Source organism: Chrysemys picta, chromosome 4, assembly GCF_011386835.1.
Source record: "Chrysemys picta bellii isolate R12L10 chromosome 4, ASM1138683v2, whole genome shotgun sequence".
Taxonomy (NCBI): Eukaryota; Metazoa; Chordata; order Testudines; family Emydidae; genus Chrysemys; species Chrysemys picta.
The window spans coordinates 6,504,032-6,522,438 of record NC_088794.1 but is presented as its reverse complement, the minus strand read 5'-3'; the positions used below and the strand labels follow the sequence as shown (position 1 = coordinate 6,522,438).

At 45.4% G+C, this 18,407-nt stretch overlaps 1 protein-coding gene across 1 annotated transcript in view; it reads left to right on the top strand.

Annotated features, from left to right (window-relative positions):
* Window positions 1-7,416: 7,416 nt before the first annotated feature.
* The window catches only part of LOC135982874 (interferon-induced very large GTPase 1-like), a 40,857-nt gene continuing 29,866 nt past the window's right edge, over window positions 7,417-18,407 (top strand). The window contains exons 1-5 of the mRNA XM_065591258.1: window positions 7,417-7,475; window positions 10,351-10,460; window positions 12,530-12,629; window positions 15,003-15,307; window positions 16,869-16,940. Coding sequence (XP_065447330.1) covers window positions 10,361-10,460; window positions 12,530-12,629; window positions 15,003-15,307; window positions 16,869-16,940 — 577 coding nt within the window. The 5' untranslated portion in view covers window positions 7,417-7,475; window positions 10,351-10,360. The remainder of the gene's footprint in view (window positions 7,476-10,350; window positions 10,461-12,529; window positions 12,630-15,002; window positions 15,308-16,868; window positions 16,941-18,407) is intronic.

Genomic DNA, 18,407 nt, shown 5'->3' with positions numbered 1-18,407 from the left:
GCTCGGTTTTATATAAGGGATAAGATAAGACTTAAAGAGGTGATTTTGGAGAGCTGAATTGGCCAGCTTTTTTTGGGTTTACATGAAATCACTGTAAGAGAAGAACTCACAGGCCAGAAAAATGTAACATCATTCCCCTCTCAAGTGACACTTGGCGCAGTTACAGGCTCTATTTGTGTCCGACCTAGTGATGAGCCAAGGTGAAATGGATAGGGTTTGAACTCAGGGTAGGTATGTACCACAACATTCATTGCCATGTCAGCCTGATAGAACAAGGCTGGAATGGAAAGGAAGACATGTTTGCAGGTTCAAATGGCTTTGTTCTTCCCCTGGAGGAAACAGGGGATGTGCTAACAGAGAGGATGCTGGGATAGCAGAGGAACTTGTCACTGGTGGGCCACATCGGTGCCCGCTGACCCCAAACCAGTGACATTCAGATGAACTGAGTTTACTGGAGTGGCTTCATCCAGCGGTTAGTGCACTCTCCTGAGAGGTGTGGGAGGCCCCTGTTCAAATCCTTTCTCCCCATCAGGCAGAGTGGGGAATTGAAGCTGGATCTCCCACATCCCAGGTGAATTCTCTAATTACTGCACTAAAAATTATAAGATGGACTCTACCACATCCCCCCAGCTGGATTTTGAATGAGGCCTGCTCTAGTAAAGGCCTGTTCAGAGCACATTTACCAGATTGGGCCTGCAAGGAAGTTAGGTGGGCAAATAGCAATTTCCCCCTGGTTTGTGGATTGCACTGGGATTTATGCCAGAGAGAGGCCTCCAGTGCCTGGAAGGAGGCTGCAGTGCTCATGCCCACAGGTGGAAATATAGCTGCTAAAGGAATTTTTACAGGGAAGAGTTCGGTGCTGAGTGAGTTTAGGCAATTACAGGGTTAGGCAGCATCTGAGCTGGAGTGTTGTGGGTTGCAGTGGTGCCTAGACTTGAGATTTAGGCTCCTAAGTCCCTTTGTGGATCTGGGCCATAGGAGCCTAAGTCCCATTGATTTTCCTGGAAAGCAGAGAATCTGAAAAGGATTCAGGTGTCATAGTGGACAAACAACTCAACATGAGTTCCCAGTGTGATGCTGTGACCAAAAGGGCTAGTGCAGTCCCTGGACATATAAACAGAGGAGTATGAGTGGGAGGGGGAGCCAATTTTACTTCTGTATAAAGCATTGGTGAGATTAATACTGGAAGGCTACATCCAGTTCTCATGTCTATGGTTTAAAAAGGACATTGAAAAACGGGAGAGGATGTGGAAAGCCAGATTTGAGAGCTGGAGAAAATGCCTTAGGCCTGATCTGCACTACTAAGTTAGATTACCACAAGAACCTAAAGAGCTCAATCTTTTTAGCTTATCAGGAGGTCAGACTTGATGATCTAACGGTCCCTTCTGGCCTGAAACTCTGTATGCATCTGAGCTAGAGACAGAGCTTTCTTAGAGGCCTGTCCCAGACTGCGGAACAAACTCCCAGAGGAATTAAGAACGAACAATAACCTCAACACCTACCACTCCATGTGCAAGGTGCTCTTCTTCAACCTTGCTTTTGTTAATACAAACACAGATCTCAATGTGTGACAGAATACTCCCCTGGGTAATCGAGTCACCTCTCAATCTTCTTTTTGATAAGCTAAAAAGATCGAGCTCTTTAGGTTCTTATGGTGATCTAACTTAGTAGTGTAGATACTATACACCATTATAATAATTTTCAGACAAGGCCTGTCTTGTAAGGTATCATTTGCTGGTCAATAGTGTCCTGATAAAATATGTCTGCCAACATTGTATGTGAAGTTACAAGATTTCCCTCTATGATGTTCTTAACACATGTTCCATACACCCACAGCCCTGCCCAAACTGAGGTCTTAAACAAAGGCACGAGTGCTCTGCTTAATTTGCATTTAAGCAGTAAACAGAGTCATTAAGCAGGAAGGGAGGCAACGAAAGCTCAAACAGATGAGAAAAAGCCAGCAGGGAACATCCTTCCCTATAGACTCTTTGTCTCCTAGTGCCCAGCTGGAAATGGTTTTCAAGAGGGGGACAAACTATAAAAAGGAGGGACAAACACCCCAAGCACCCTTCTCTCTCTTCCCGCCTATTGCATTCACTGCTCCCAAAGTGACAAAGAAAGCATTTGGTGGACTCTGGGGGTGGGGGTCGGAGGGGGGTCTTGACCTACAGGGTTTGGTCAGGAAGATGGCTGGAAGCACAGGGTGAGAAACTTTGTTTGAATCTGATATAGTTTGTCAAGTTAGGTATTAGTAGATGTGTCTTATGTTTATTTTTCTTATAACCATTTCTGACTTTTCTGCCTCATTACTTGTACACACATAAAATCTCTCTCTAGTTAATAAACTTGTTATAGTGTTTTATCTAAGTGTCTCCTATCTCAGTCTCTCTCCTCTGTCACACTGGATGCACAGTCTGGATTTAGACTGCTTTATGCCTCCTAACTCTCACCTCTAGTTTGTGGTGACTGATTCTGTAATTGGAGACAATCTGCCACATGTCACTGTAGTGAGGTAGCTGCTCGGGTAACCACTCTCTGCAGGGTTCTGTAGCAGTCCAGCTTGTTGCTATTTGGTATTTGTTTTTCCAGTGACTGATGTGTCGGTGTTTTAGATGCTGGTGTAGCATTTTGAGCACATCTTAGTGTTGGTCATTCTTTTCTGACTGTTGATTTAACAGAGAATTGGCTCAGTTCTGCTCCGCAGCTGGTGGCGTTGACATTCCCATGCATAAAATTGCCGGTGGAGGATTTCTGTTAGGGTTTTATTGTAGTCAATGCAATCAGTTCTTAAATTTGGGGCCCAGATTTCACTCCCATGTAGTAGAATGGGTTGGATGTTGCTCTCAAATAGTTTTAGCAGTAGTTTTATCGGGGAGCTGTATCTATTTATATTTTATTTATGGAGTAGAAATCCGGTAGAGCTTTCTCTTGAATTGTTTTGATAGACAATCTGAAACTTCCTGATGTGTTTATTTTGAGATCCTATATGTATAATGCAGGGTATATTCAAGCTCCATGTCTTTCTAATATGATGTTACTCTGTTTTGATTGTTTTGGGACTTTACCTGGAAAATCATTATTCTTGTTTTTTCCATGTTCACCTGGAATACAAGAGTGTGTTTCTTATGTATTCACCCAGACTAGATCCAGTCAAGTCATTCCTATTCCACATAGCCTGTCCCCAGGTCACTTATGCTATTTAAAGTACCAGCTTGCTCAGAGATTCACTTGTAATTGTGCCTTAAGTTGCTCACTACATATTTAGATGGTGATGATTCTCATTAGAGGAGGTGGCAGCTTTTCTTCTGCAAACTTATAGTGATATGATGATGTGATGTACTGCGCAGAATTCACTCAGCCTTTTTCTACTTAGATTGCTTACATTTCTCACTTTGTCTAACGGATTAGAACAGGGGCAGGGATGGGACTCTTGGGGAGTGGAGTCTAGTGGTTAGAGCAGTGTTGACTGAGAGTCAGGACTCATGGGTTTTATTTCCAGTTCTGGGAGGGAAGTAATACCTAGTGACTACAGCAGGAGGAAGTAGGAGTTAGAACTTCTGGTTCTATTCCTGACTCCGGGAAAGGAGTGGGGTCTCGTGGTTAGAGCAGGTTGGCTGGGAGTTCGGCCTGGTGGGTCCTATTCCCAGCTTTGAGAGGGAATTTAGAACAGTGGTGGAGAATGGGAGTCATGATTCCTGGGTTCTATTTTTGGCTCTGGGAGAGAAGTGGGGTCTAGTTGTTAGCCAATGGATATCTAGGAGTTCAGATTCCTTGGTCCTATTCCTGGTTCTGCCACTGACTTGTTTGACTGTGGGCACCACTGACACTGTACTCTCACTTTTTATTTTAGTCTCTCCAAGATGATTTCTGGGAATCACAGTTGCTGGTGGAGATCAGGGAAAGTCCCTGGCACTGATTAAGGTCAGGGTTACACTACAAACACTATCTGGGCTCAGATGTACCGATGCACCTGTGCCGCTGTAGTGCTTCTGATGAAGATGCTTTAAGCTGATGGGAGAGAGCTCTTCTGTCCGCTTAGTAACCCCACCTCTGTGAGAGGTGGTAGCTATGTTGTCGGGAGAAGCTCTCCTGCCGACATAGCATTGTCTACATGGGAGTGGGGCATTAAAGTTGGTATAACTACGTTGCTCAGGGGTGTGGATTTTTCACACCCCTGTGGGATGTAGTTTATACAGAAGCAAGTGTAGTGTAGAGCTGGCCCAAGACTGTAGTGAAATGAAGGCAATTAAATTGTTGTAAATGGGGAAAGGGTCCTTCCCTGTCCTGGCTCCTTCCCCCCTCCGCCTCCCTCCCTCTCTCTCTCTCTCTCTCTCAGAAGCAATGTGTGTATGTGGGTGGGGGGCATGCAGGGTCATGTGCCCTCCCAGATTTGCTGCTTGGCTTGTACCGAGCATGCTCACACAGACCGAGCATGCTCAAAAACATCTGCTGAAGCCACTGCCCTCACTCTGCCCTTCCACTATTGGCAGGTACAGGTCATCTCTGGGAGTAGTTTTGGATTCAACCCAGGTCAGAACATTCCTTCCAGAGTCGAGATTCCAATCTGGTCAATCTCTCATGACAGACCTCAAGATTCACCCAATCACAAGATCCCGAAGCTGCATGAGGCTCCTGGGCTTCATGAACATATCTAATACAACACACGAGGCTGCACCTCAGGCCCCTGCAGATGTGGCTGGCCTCCATTTATTCACACAGTCCCCATCTTCTGAGCACTGTGTTTATAGTACCCTCACAGATAGTGACTTCATTGGATTGGTGCACTCACTGCAGCAACCTCAAAGCTAGAGCCAGGCGAGATAGAGCTTTCTTCCTAAAATTTATTCTCATGGAGAAATCCCTCTGGCCAGCTTCTGACCCTGTACAACAGAATCGCTCAACCGGGGACTCTCTGGGCGTGTCATCATTGGACATGGCAAGTACTCACTCCTCCAAGAAAATGAAGAGAGAGATCCTCCCTGCAGAGAGAACTGTTGAAAAAGAAACAGTCTCCTGCAAGGTTGCTAAACTCTGTGCCAACCACATCGAGGTTGAGCAGTTTGGAGGCACTGGGAACCTCCGGCACCATCTGCACCGGGACCTCTCCCGGCAAAGGAAAGGAATCGAGTAGCAAACATAAGTCAGCCTCCTCCTCTACAGCACCGACAAAAATGCTGAAAGAGTTGGTGCCGCAGCCGTCACCATTTGTGATGCCGACTCTGCCCGCACCAATAACAGTATCAGCACTGATGGAGAGGTCAAAAACGTCACCACCGGCACTGACCAAGGCCCCACGTAAACAATTGGCATTGATTACGGTACAATCCAAAACACTGGCACCCAAGGGCATGGCATCAAAAACTTTGGCACTATGCCATTTCACACACCAGGCAGACATGGCCGTATCTTCCACTCCAGGCTCAGCATTATTTAGTACTGATGGCTCCTCGGTGCAGACAGCACTGGAGCAAACAGACTCCCCCATTGATCCACCATTATCCGCGGTGAGGAGGACAACCTAGAGGAGTGCATCTTTTTATCACACCACTCCTCACTGACCAGAACCGGGCCAATGTTGGGACATATGAGATCCAAGGAAAAGCTTGCCCGAGACATAGATTCCTGGTTCAGACACCCATGGATGTGCTGCTCATGGCATTCTGTATGAAATGGCCACAATGGGACCCGTGGGTGGCCTACAGGACTCATTATAACAGACCTCCCACTCCTCAAAGATCCATATGTTCCACAACAGCCTTCTTACGGGAGCCATCAGATGCCCCTGGGAAAACGGAATACTACAGAGACGAGGACACAGAGCAGGACATTTCACCTGCTCATAACTCAGAATCATTGCTGGACAAGACTGTAATGCCTCCACCTCCTATGGCTGCAGATGACTTTAAACAATTCCAGGACTTGTTCTGATGAGTGGCACAAAGCCAAAAACCTCCCACTTGAGGAAGTGACCAAGACCCAATATCAACTCCTAAAGATTTTACACACATCTTCCACATCGAAGATAGCACTACCTGTCAACAATGTGTTGATGGAACCGGCAGAATCAGTATGGCAAACACCAGTCACCATCCCCCCACGATGTGTAAGAGAGCTGACCAGAAATATTATGTGCCCAACAAGGAACTTGACTTTCCCTTTTCACCCCCCCTCCCCAACCTAACTCCCTAGTGGTAGATGTGGCCAACCAATGAGGGAAGCAACCCCAGCACAGGTCCACCCCTGCTCCCAAGAAAAGGACTAGAAGAGATTATGTTTATTCAGTCATACAACCCACTCTTCTGCAACTTTACAATTCTGCACAGTTAACTAGGCTGCGCTCCTAGTAAAATATGATTATGATAACTATCCTAAATTATCAGAGGGGTAGCCGTGTTAGTCTGAATCTGTAAAAAGCAACAGAGGGTCCTGTGGCACCTTTGAGACTAACAGAAGTATTGGGAGCATAAGCTTTCGTGGGTAAGAACCTCACTTCTTCAGATGCAAGTCATCACTTGCATCTGAAGAAGTGAGGTTCTTACCCACGAAAGCTTATGCTCCCAATACTTCTGTTAGTCTCAAAGGTGCCACAGGACCCTCTGTTGCTTTATCCTAAATTAAACGATTTCTTTAGTGGCAACTCCGAGGAAAGGAAGGACCAATGTAAGGCCATTCTTAACAAAGGACAACTTGTGGCCAGGACAATGTTACAGGCATCCTCCGATGTGGCAGACATGGCCACACAAATGACAGCTACGGCCATAGTCATGCACAGAGCATCATAGTTACAACCATCTGCAATCCTGAAGGAAAGATCTTATACCTTCGTTTGAAGGTCCTTTGGGATTCTGGATTATTGTAGCCATGATGCTTTTGCTGGCTATGTAACTGGTGCATTAATTTCCCCATAACAACCTCCCATATTTTTTGAACCATTTTGTGACAGATTGTCATCCCAGGGTGCAGTCTGGGAGCCATTGGAACCCCCTCACAATTCAGCTGGGTTGGCCTCTCTCTCACTGTTCTGCCGGTGACTCACAGCCAGTCCTGTTAACACCCAACACAACAGCAAGTGGTGCCTGACACTGCAATGAGCTTTGCAAGCTCAATTCTGCCCTCAGTTACTGGAGGGCAGCTGTGAGGTAAATTTAGCTGTCACCTGAACTTGAATTCCAAGACTTCCAGTTTCATCTGCCCTCCTCCCCGCAACCCCACATCACACTGGACATACATGCGGGGTAGGAGATTGGGCCAAGTGTCAGCTGAGAGAGGGAGGATACTGAACTTCTGTGAGTTCAGGTGGCTACATTTCTTCTAATGGTGTATGAGTTTCAGTAACCAGAAGGCAGAGAGCCAGCCCCGCAAAAACATTTTACTTTCAGATTCCAATTGGCTATTTATACAGCATGAGGTCAACACAGGGCAGTGGGACTTCATGGGGAGCTGGGTTTGCTGTTGATTCTGCTGGAGAACAGGAGGTAGGTGACATTCTTTCTTACAAGAAAACTGAACAATTTCTTGGAACAAAAACCTCTGGGTCAGTCCTGGGGAGCTTTTCTCAGTGAAACTCCCTTGGGGTTCAGTGGAATAAAACTGAATCAAGACCATTGAAAACTGAGTAAGAGCAAAGTAAGGTGCTCAGAATCTGAACAATATTGATTCATTTTCATACGGTGTCTGATTTCTATCTGTTTCATTCACATATTAACATAAGTGTTTTAAATGTTTGGCATCCCAAGCACTTTGGTGACCTTCTGTAGTTTTATACAATACATTATTATGTGAGTGAAATACTTTCTTAAAGTTTTCTGACGCCACAAAGACATAGGGGTTACTGTGTACAGAAAGGACCGTGGGCTCAGGGATGTCTTTATAGTTTATTTCTGTAGACAGATTACAAAGACTCCAGTGACACAGTATTTCCTATTCCTATGTCTTCCTTGACTCAGCAGGTTTGTGAATTGCTTTCAATGCTCATTTCATTACCTAGACTGCAAAGATTTGATTTCAAGGACTTGATCCTAGAAACATGTACAAAATCTTAACAAGCAAGTAGTCACATTGAACGGAGTAAAGTTAAGCATTGCTGTAAGTCTTTGAAGGATTGGGGCACTAATAAGTGGATATCAATGAATGCTGATTGCTACCTATTGGTGCATCCACAAACAATTTACAAGCATGTTTTAAATTGTTAATAATACAGAAAATTCTTATGATCAATGGCTGAAATGTACAGAGATGGAAAGTTAAAAGCAACCTGGGCCCTCCCGGACCATGTTACTCTCTGTTAGTCTTGGGGTACATCTACACAGCAGCTGGGAGGTATAATTCCCAGCTGGGGCAGATGTACATAGAATCACAGGACTGGAAGGGACCTCAAAAGGTCATGAAGTCCAGTACCCTCGACCCACAGCAGGACCAGCACCATCTAGACCATCCCTGACAGGTGTTTGTCTAACCTGCTCTTAAAAATCTCCAATGATGGAGATTCCACAACCTCCCTAGGCAATTTATTCCAGTTCCTAACCACCCTGACAGTTAAGAAGCTTTTCCTAATATCCAACCTAAACCTTCCTTGCTGCAATTTAAGTCCATTGCTTTTTGTCCTATCATCAGAAGTTAAGGAGAACAATTTTTCTCCCTCCTCCTTGTAACAACCTTTTAGGTATTTGTAAATGGTTATGTCCCCTCTTTTCCAGACTAAACAAACCCAATTTTTTCAATCTTTCCTCATAGGTTATGTTTTACAGACCCCTAATCATCCATGTGTTAGTTTTGCTCAAACTAGCACCTAAAAATAACAGTGGGGTGGCGGAGGGGGGGAGGGGGCACATTCGACAGTTCAGACTAGCTGTCTGAGTACAAACCTGTCTGAGCCCCTGTGCATATCCTCAGGCAGCTAACCAAGCTGCTGCCTGTGATGCTGTGGCAACACCGCTATTTTTAGTGTGCTAGTTTGAACAGCATGTGTCTGTCTATGCACAACAGGTGTGTACACACACCCTTAGTATCACCAGTTCCAATGGCCAATAAGTAAGATGCAGATTTTGTCCAATGCACTGATTGTATTTCTTATCCTGCCATGAATCTCAACTTCCCAGTTACTCCATTTTGAAGAACGGGTGTCTGAATCTCTTCTAACCCCCAAAGCAGTGAGCATCGAACCTCACCAAGGGATACAGCCAATTCCAGAACCTGGTAACCAAATGAATACTACACCTCTACCTCGATATAACACTGTCCTCGGAAGCCAAAAATCTTACCGTGTTATAGGTGAAACTGCATTATATTGAACTTGCTTTGATCCACTGGAGTGCGCAGCCCCCCCCGCCCCTGGAGCACTGCTTTACCGCATTATATCCGAATTTGTGTTATATCGGGTCGTGTTATATCGAGGTAGCGGTGTATTTGGAAATCTGATTTAAATTGGAACAATGAGGAGCCAGCGTGCATTTCACCAGGTGTCGAATCCCACCCCCAATAGATTAATAAATAGTAAGACCAGAAGGGATTGTTCTGATCATCTAGTCTGACCTCCCACATAACCCAGGCCAAAGAACCCACCCAGTGATTCCAGCATCACACCCAGAACTTCCTTCTGAGCCAGAGTGTATCTCCTAGAAATACATCCAGTCTCAACTTCCAACCCTGCAATGCCACTTACCCTCATTTTCCTCTCCCCAGTGCTTGGGGTTGTGGAGTTTGTTCTCTTTCCCCAAGGTACCTCAGTGCCTCAGAACTCTGTGCTCTGTCTCCATTCAGGGTCAGGGCAGGGCCTGGCAGGACACACTCCCGCTCCATCAGCTTCCCCGCCAGGGCTAAGATCCATAGGGGGATGCTCTGAGACTTGTCTGGATCTGGCAGATCTTTCTCCCTTTGCCACAGTGAGTGTCCTTACCCCACTGGACAGATGCAGCCATGGGGCTTCTGGGGCATTAGCAGGATTTGTGGGTTTCTACAGCTCCTAAACTAGAAATTCTGTATTAAGTTTGGGGATCAGATTTTCCATGAAGTTGGGCAAGTCCAGTGTGCTGGTGTTTGGATTCCTGGTGCATGCTTTGAATGGGGGAAGGAAGGGATGATGGGATCATATCTAAGGACACAAGAACATCTTTTCACTGGGAGGGTGGTGAATCACTGGAATGGGTTACCTAGGGAGGTGGTGGAATCTCCATCCTTAGAGGGTTTTAAGGCCCCTGGCTGGGATGATTTAGTTGGTGTTCGTCCTGCTTTGAACAGGGGGTGGGACTAGATGACCTCCTGAGGTCTCTTCCAACCCTAATATTCTATGATTCTATGATCATGAGAATCTTCATGGACCCAAATAGGTTTTTATCTGGTTTTCTTTCCAAGATCTTGAAATATGGAAAATAGGCCAGAGAATCGAGATGGCCCTGTGTTCCCAGAGAAGGGGCCCGAGAGTCACGAAGACCCATCGTCCTCCATGAAAGGAATTGCTGCAGGTAGTGTCCTGTTTAGCCTCTTATCTGTCACTGTTTCTCCTGGTCTCCATGTTACACAGTCATCATGCCCTTGCTGAGCTAGTGAAGAAAGTCTTCTCTGAAGACAGAACCTTCCTAAACCCATCATAGTCTGGCACCATAGACACACTGAAGTGATAAAAGTTTTAAAAGTGTATCCAGTAAACTCACAGAAGTTGAGACAGTCCTGTTAAATTCCATCTTGTTCATCCCCCATCCCTTTTCCCACTGTCAGACTTTTCGCTATGACCTCAAGCACTTAGTGCTGGCTAATAACCCGTAATGAATTACAGATTCAGTGAATTTTGTTTCTTTTTCTGTTTGCCCATTCTCCATAAACACAGTGTTTTTGCTAAAATTATTTACTTATTCAAATGATTACCTACACGTATTCTAAGGTAGTTTGCTGTGACTGTTTAATATCTGCTTTGCTGACATACATAGGTCATGTGGTACATGTGTTCCCTTATTGGATGGGTGTACCTCTCAGCGTCAGGTTTCTGGTTTGAATACACACAAATCAAATCTGTTGTTCACTGTCTTTGGAGAGTCTGATCTAGGAATGTAGGGATTTGGGAGCAGTCACACCACGTGTCCCTGGAACCAGAGCCCATCCCAAATGGTTTTACAGCACACAGTGTTTAGCTCTGGTTTCCATAACCCCTCCAAGCTGGCCCTCTGAAGGAGCCATCAGCCTGCAAAACTGGTGAGCTCATATAGTTGCCTCCCTGCCCTCCATGAAGTTCAAGTGAGCACCTCCTTGAGCCTTTCTGGCCCCACATGAAGAGTAAGATCCATGTGGAGTCAGAGGGCTTGTCTACACTACCGTGCGGGGTCAATCTAAGATACGCAACTTCAGCTACGTGAATAGCGTAGCTGAAGTCAACGTACTTAGATCTACTTACTGCGGTGTCTTCACTGTGGTAAGTTGACGACTGACGCTCTCCTGTTGACTCCACTTGTGCTCCTCGTTCTGGTGCAGTACCGGAGTTGAGAGGAGAGCGCTCAGCGGTCGATTTATCGTGTCTATGCTAGACACGATAAATCGACCCCTGCTGGATCAATCGCTGCCCGTCAATAATAGTGTACACAAGCCCTCAATGTTGTGAGTGATGATTCAGCAGCCAACTCATCTGCATCAGCACCACTATGTGCAGGTAGCATCATCCCCTCCAGCTGTAAACTATTTTGGGATCCTCCCACCAATCAAGGGGCTGTGGCTCTGGTTTTTCTGGATTCCAAAGCACAGCTCTGGGTGGTTGTGAGGAAATCTTAAATTCAGTAGGATTATGGCAACATTTAAAATGAAGCATTTGCTTTAGTGTTCAGTGGTTCAGAGCCTGAGCTGGCATAGTTTACCTGGACCACTGTGGGGAAAAATGCAACAGTTAGAAGGACCACGTAGGTCTATCTAAGCAAACCTACTTTATTCTTAAGGCAAGAAGCATTACAGATATTAAAAACAATAAAAGCACCTACACACATGCTAATAAGCTTACCATGAACCCTCCAATCCTAACATGGGTTCTGGCAGGAGCAGTCCTTCAAGCCCCCATCCTAGGGGATTCCATGTGGCTAAAACTTCATTACAGCTTCAGCTCAAAACAAGCACACTCCGCGGCATGCTCAGTTCACCCTTTATAGTACACAATAGGTCTCTCTCCCCAGGGCCTATCTTCAAAAGGCTGGTTTGAAGTGGTTCATTTACATTCCCCAGGTACTTCCTAGGAACTCCATTTCAAGTGTATTGTCACAAAAAAGTCCTTTGGAATTCCTAACCCTTCCCAGAGTTTGCTTTAGTCAGTCTCCTAGAGAAGGTACATATAACAACACATACATTGCATTTTAATTCAATGGCTCCTAACCATGATAAATTTAGCTCAGTAAAGTTTAACCTCATTTAATAAAATTCATTCAAGATTTTGTCAGTCTGTCACAGTAGATTTGTCAGCCACCTAGCAGGATTCATTCTTGCTTTGAACAGCCTAGACAATGGTCCTTATGATCCCAGCAAGATCTCACTGAGCGTTTTGTTCTGATCTATCATGCAGTGTCAGCACCAGCTGGTAACGCAGCATCGCTGAGCCGCACAGCTGAGGAACCTGTCGGAGATGGCACTGGTGCTGATTCGCAGGCATCATCAACCAGAGGGTAAATTTTCTGAAAATAATGATCTTACAATGAAAGTGTCTCCTCAGCTGGCACTCCAGGGTCATTGCCATGATGTCCTAACTGTTGTTATACATACAAGAGGAAAATACTGGCTCAGCATGGGCTGAAAACGATGGTTCCAATTTCCCTTACACTAGCTTTACATGGGTTGACTCCCACTGGCTCCAGTTGAGTCATTTCTGTTTCATGAAGGTGTAAGTGAAAGGAGACCTGGCAAAAGGTTTGTTAGCCTTTCTAGAGGTGGACACTACCAAGAGCTGAGGTAATGTTCACCATGAATGGCAAACAAGTGGCTCCTGATGGTTATTGCTGATTTTAGTGAAGATGATAAAAGGAGAAAAAGTTACGTACATTCATACATTGATGCTGAATAGAAACTTTGCATGAGCTGCTGGGATCTATAATGGCCATGTTTCACCCCCTTCTAGTAAACTGAGCTTATCATTCCAGGTAGCAGAGGAAATACTTGTAAACAGGTGTTGTCTCTCTGCAACTGTTTAACTTTGCTGATTAGTCTCTACTGAAGAAGGCTTGTTCTTCTTCCAGTGCTTGCTCATGTTGATTTCCTTCTAGGTGTGCCCATGTGTGCGGTCATGAGAGATTTTTGCCTTAGCGGTATCTGTAGCATCGGCAGTGGTGATTCCTTGAGTGCCACACTAAAGCGTCGTATATCAGGCGCTGCTGGCCCTAGGCCCTCTCAGTTCTTTCTTACTGCCCATGGTGATTAGTTGGAGCGCCTTTCCTTTGCCTAGCAAGGTCTAGTGGTTTCGTCTCTTCTGACTTCAAGCCTTAGGGCATTGTAAATAGTTTGTTTATAAGTAGTTAATGTTTAGTAGGTGTTAGAAGTTAGAGTCCCATTGAGGACTTTGCCCTATGGCAGTCTTCTGCACCCAAACCTGGCAGTCCTACACTTAACCTGAGTTCAGCAGGTCTTGATGGGTAGTAGAAAAGACTTTACCAGAGTGACTTACCTGGCCAAGTGGAAAAGGCTCACAGGCAGGGCCTCGGATGGCATATCTGGGCAGGGCAGGGCTTGCTGCAGGAGATTGTGGATTATCTTCTGCAAAGCTCCAAGCTTTGTCCCTGTAATTGATCAAGGTCCACCTGGCCACTAGTTTGGCTTTCCACCATCCACTTCAAGGCAGGTTAGTCTTTGTTCACAACATGATGGCATGGCATGTAGTATCTCTACCCACAAATCTGGGACCCTGCCTTTCCCTAGGACCTGAATCTTATGCTGTTGAGGCTGTGGGGCCTCCCCTTTGAGCCTCTGGCTTCTTGCTCTCTCCTACTTCTCTCCTGGAAGTTTTCGTTCCTTGTTGTGATAGCATCAGCCCACAGGATGTCCAAGATCAGGGCACTTACTTCAGAACTGCCCTATATGGTATTCTAGTAGGATAAGGACCAGCTGTGGCCACACCCAGCATTTCTGCCCAAGGTAATTTTCCAGTTTCATACTGGCCAGGACATATACTTACCTGTCTTCTTTGCAAAGTCTCATGCATCAGATGAGGAATGCAGGTTGCATGTCCTGGACATTAGGAGCGTGCTGGCCTTTTACATAGATAGGACAAAGCCATTCTGTAAGTTGACACAGTTGCTCGTTGCGGTGGCAGACAGAATGAAAGGTCGCCCAGTGTCTGCTCAAAGGATTTCATCCTGGATCACTGCCTGCATCCACTACTGCTCTGAGCTGGCAAAAGTGCCTCCGCTGGCAATCGTGATGGCACACTCGACTAGGGCGTACCAATCCAAGATATCTGTAGGGCCGCTACCTGGTTGTCTGTCCACACGTTCACATCTCATTATGCATTACCCAGCAGGCTTGAGATGGCACTGGTTTTGGCAGAGCAGTGCTGCAAGCTGCATGACTGTGAACGCTGAGCCCACCTCCAAAGACACTGCTGGTGAGTCACCCAGAATGGAATCAACACGAGCAAGCACTCGAAGAAGAAAAAACGGTTCCCTACCTTCCATAATGGTTGTTCTTCAAGATGTGTTGCTCACATCCATTCCATTACCTGCCCTTCTGTCAGAGTTACCGGCAAGAAGGAACTGAGAGGTCAGTGGTGCCTGATATACCGATGCATGAGCACGGCACTCAAGGGGTGCCACTGCCGACCCTATTGATAATGTAAGGCAAAATCTCTGACGACCACACACGTGGGAACATGCACACCTAGGATGGAATGAACATGAGCAACATGTCTTGAAGAACAACAGTTACAAAAAGGTAGGTAACCATTTTTTCTGCAAAATATTATGTTAAATCCAATCTAACGATAGTTGTTTCAAATGTCTATTTCTTGATCCTGAGGTATAGTTAATGTATAAAAAAAATTACTATTCCAGACCATGTGACTCCGTAACAGCAATTGCTGCTGAAAAGTACTTGGAGATGATACAAAGGGAACGGAATAAACTGGTCAACTTACTTCAAAATGATGCTGACAATGTTTTGGATGAGTTACTCTGCCAGTCAGTCATCACAATGCAGGAGTACGATGGAGTCAACAAAGAAGATGATACAAGAAACAAAATGAGAAAACTGCTGATTCTGATTCCAAGGAAGGGGGGATTGACCTGTATGCAATTTCTGGAGAGTTTGCAAAGGATATATCCTGATTTACAGCAACATTTGCAATACTCAGGAGATAGTAAGTGGTATCATTCATTGTTATTTTTTTAAACATTTCTTTACAGTAATAATGCAATTCTCACAAAATGAATGGGGACCCGTTTCCAACTAGATTCTTATTTAGTAGCAAATGATGCCATTGTGTCTAGGCCACAGGGGTTCCCTGGTTCTGGAAGTGGTGCAGTCCCACTGCAGGAGGGAGCCTGGCACAGGCATATGCATCTCCAGTGCAACAAACAGTGCAGCTCTGTAGGGTCCCTTGCTGGTCATTGTGCAGGGGTTATGTGGGGTCCAGGGCAGGATGGGTAACTTATAGCTGTTTTGCAGGGGGAGGAGTCTGGTGAAGGCTGGGGTGCAGACGGGACTTGTGAGCTCTCTGGGAGTTTAGCTGATTGTCAGTTCTGTTGGATGCTGTGAGGTGAGCTGCTAGATATTCATTCTGATGGATTAATTTTATGTCAAGAGTTTCAGATTGGCATGTTTGTAACTTTTATTCCTTGACATAAATTAATCAGTGCTTTCAGGCAGCTATTGGGGCAGCTTTCAGGCAGCTATTGGTACAGTTTGACCAAAAAAGATTCTGTGAATGAAACAAAAGCTAGATGGATGTTCTTAGAGGCCATGGCTCTTAGAACATTCAAGTTGTCAGGTGAGGGGACTGCACGTTTCAGTGGGACTGCATACATAGTAAAGGTTTGCAGGTTGTGGCCCAGACCCCACCTAAGGTGACAAAGGGGGGAATGTGAGATTCCACTACCACTCTGAAATCCTAGTTAAGTCCTTAGCACCTTCGCTGAATTTGGTGTGAAGTGCATCCCAAGATGCCTGGAGTGCACCCAGCCTAAAGTCACCACCAGCAGAAGCAAATGTTTCCAGTTTCCATGGTTTGCACTTGGTCTGGTGTGTGAAAGGGGACACAAAAGGAGTCTTCAGTGCAGCAAATGCCATATTAACATCCCACAGCACCTGGGCCTATTGAAATGGAGAAACAGGGGTTGTAACTGCCTGCTGTTAATGAACCCGAGGAGTCAGGGTTGATCAGTCTAGTCTGCTTCTTACTAGTTAAGGGAAAGGTAACATAGCAGCTGAATGAACCCTAAGGGGTGATGTCTGTAATGTAGACTGAGACAGGACTAGAGTGTAAGAGACATTGAATGGAAAAAGGGGCCAGTGTTTAGGTGGTCTCCATGTCATACAGATTCCTTCCAAGTAGCTAGGATGACCATAGAGTAGAATGTATGAATCAAGTTGGTTTCATTGCAGGAGCTTCATTCCTGGGCACAAAAGCCACGTTTCCCCTTTATCTTGGAATAAAACACGGCCAGATCATGTCTCTGTGCAAGTCCTGCTTTTATCCTGCAGTGTGCAACACCATCTCCCACTTTCCCTGCTGTCTGTCACACAGTTTACTGAAGCCCATTCACATTTCCTTTATCTCTGCATTTCATGTGAATTCTGTCAATGTGATTGTGGTGGGTGACGCAAACATCCTGGGGGATGAGGGACACCCTCCTAATTCTGACAAAAGGCCAAGAAGAAATCGATATAAAGAGAGTCTTAAAGTTCTTGTTTCTTTTCAGTGTCTGTAACCGTGGAGAATAGATCCAGGAATCTAGGTGGCCCTGAGTCTTCAGAGACATTGAATCCTCAAGGTATTGTCTTTAACTCTACAGGATAGTGCACTTTGCAGACCTAGTGGACAAAGACCTTTCTAAACAGAAAGGTGGTTTATCTGGGGGCGACCCCTCTATGAGCTTCTCAGTCCCTTCCCCGTTTTAAAGAGTTAACAAGAGTCCCATCTTCTCCACCCAGCCCCTCTGTCCAGAGTTTCAGTATTCCCTCTAGTCTATCCTCCAGTGCTCCTCCAGTGGCGTGTAAATGTTCCAAGGCCTGGGACATTCACCCCTTCCCTTGGTAGACTGCTCCACAGTCTGCTACTGTATGGTATTAGTCCTTATATTCCTCAGAAGTGTCCCATTATGAGATCTATTAGTCCTAGTCACATCCCTTCTCTCAGGAAGCCATGTGCCCTGTTGCCTACAACATGGCACTGAGAGCCAAGAACGCCTGACTCCTAATACAGTTAGTTTCTCTAACCCCAGGATTTATTTGTGCTGCTCTTCTGCGTATTCCCTCAGTTTCTAGAATCATAGAATATCAGGGTTGGAAGGGACCTCAGGAGGTCATCTAGTCCAACCCCCTGCTCAAAGCAGGACTAATCCCTAACTAAATCATCCCAGCCATATGCCCTACATATTGCTGGTATTAAGGTGTCCAGAACTATAAGAAAAATATTAATGGGAGTTTAACCAGTGTCATGCAGAGGAGGCCATCAAATCTGGTCAATGTTAATTAATAGGCATGAGCCATTCTCTCCCTACACTGCCAATAACTGGCAGTGACTACAGAATCTACACTAGGAGTGAGTGAATCTTGTGTAGTCTAAAGTTTTTGGTAGCCCTCGTGAAATTGTTTTGGCTTCACAAGACCAGACTGAAATGGCAAATATTTTTTCTCCGCAGTTTAATGTATGGATCCCCTTTCATGCACCCACAAGAGATGCACCTCTCAGAACAGTGTTTCTGAGTAATAGGAATTCTGTGCTGTGAGTTAGAGAGAGACGAGCAAAGCTGTCAAAAGTGGGAGTCCTGTGTATGATATTGTGCTCTAGTATTTCAACCGAGTTTATTCAACTCCTCTTCTTACCCCATCACAGCCCAATCCCTGGGCTCCATGTTCATAATCTTTGTGTTTTCCTGTTCCCACCCTCTGCTGCATTTTTCATATGCCTTTTTAACTGGATACCCTTCTTTCTTCTCCCTTTTGCACCGTCTTGCTTAAGCAGAACTCAAACTCACTAATGTCAGTCAGGCTTCCAGCCCCACAAGGTTAAAGTGGGCTTGAAACTGGCAAAACGAGTTTTTCTGTCTTTGAGTAGAAACCTCTAGTATTAGGGTATCATGTCCTCTAGGACCCTTTTCTTCTGCTGATGTATCTAAAGTTGTTTATGCTGAGGAAATCTAGTGATACTACAGCAGTTCTAGCTGTACCACTGGGACCCTGTGCTTCTTGACATACTGTCAATCATCATTTCCCTCCCTTCTAGTGGGATGGACCAG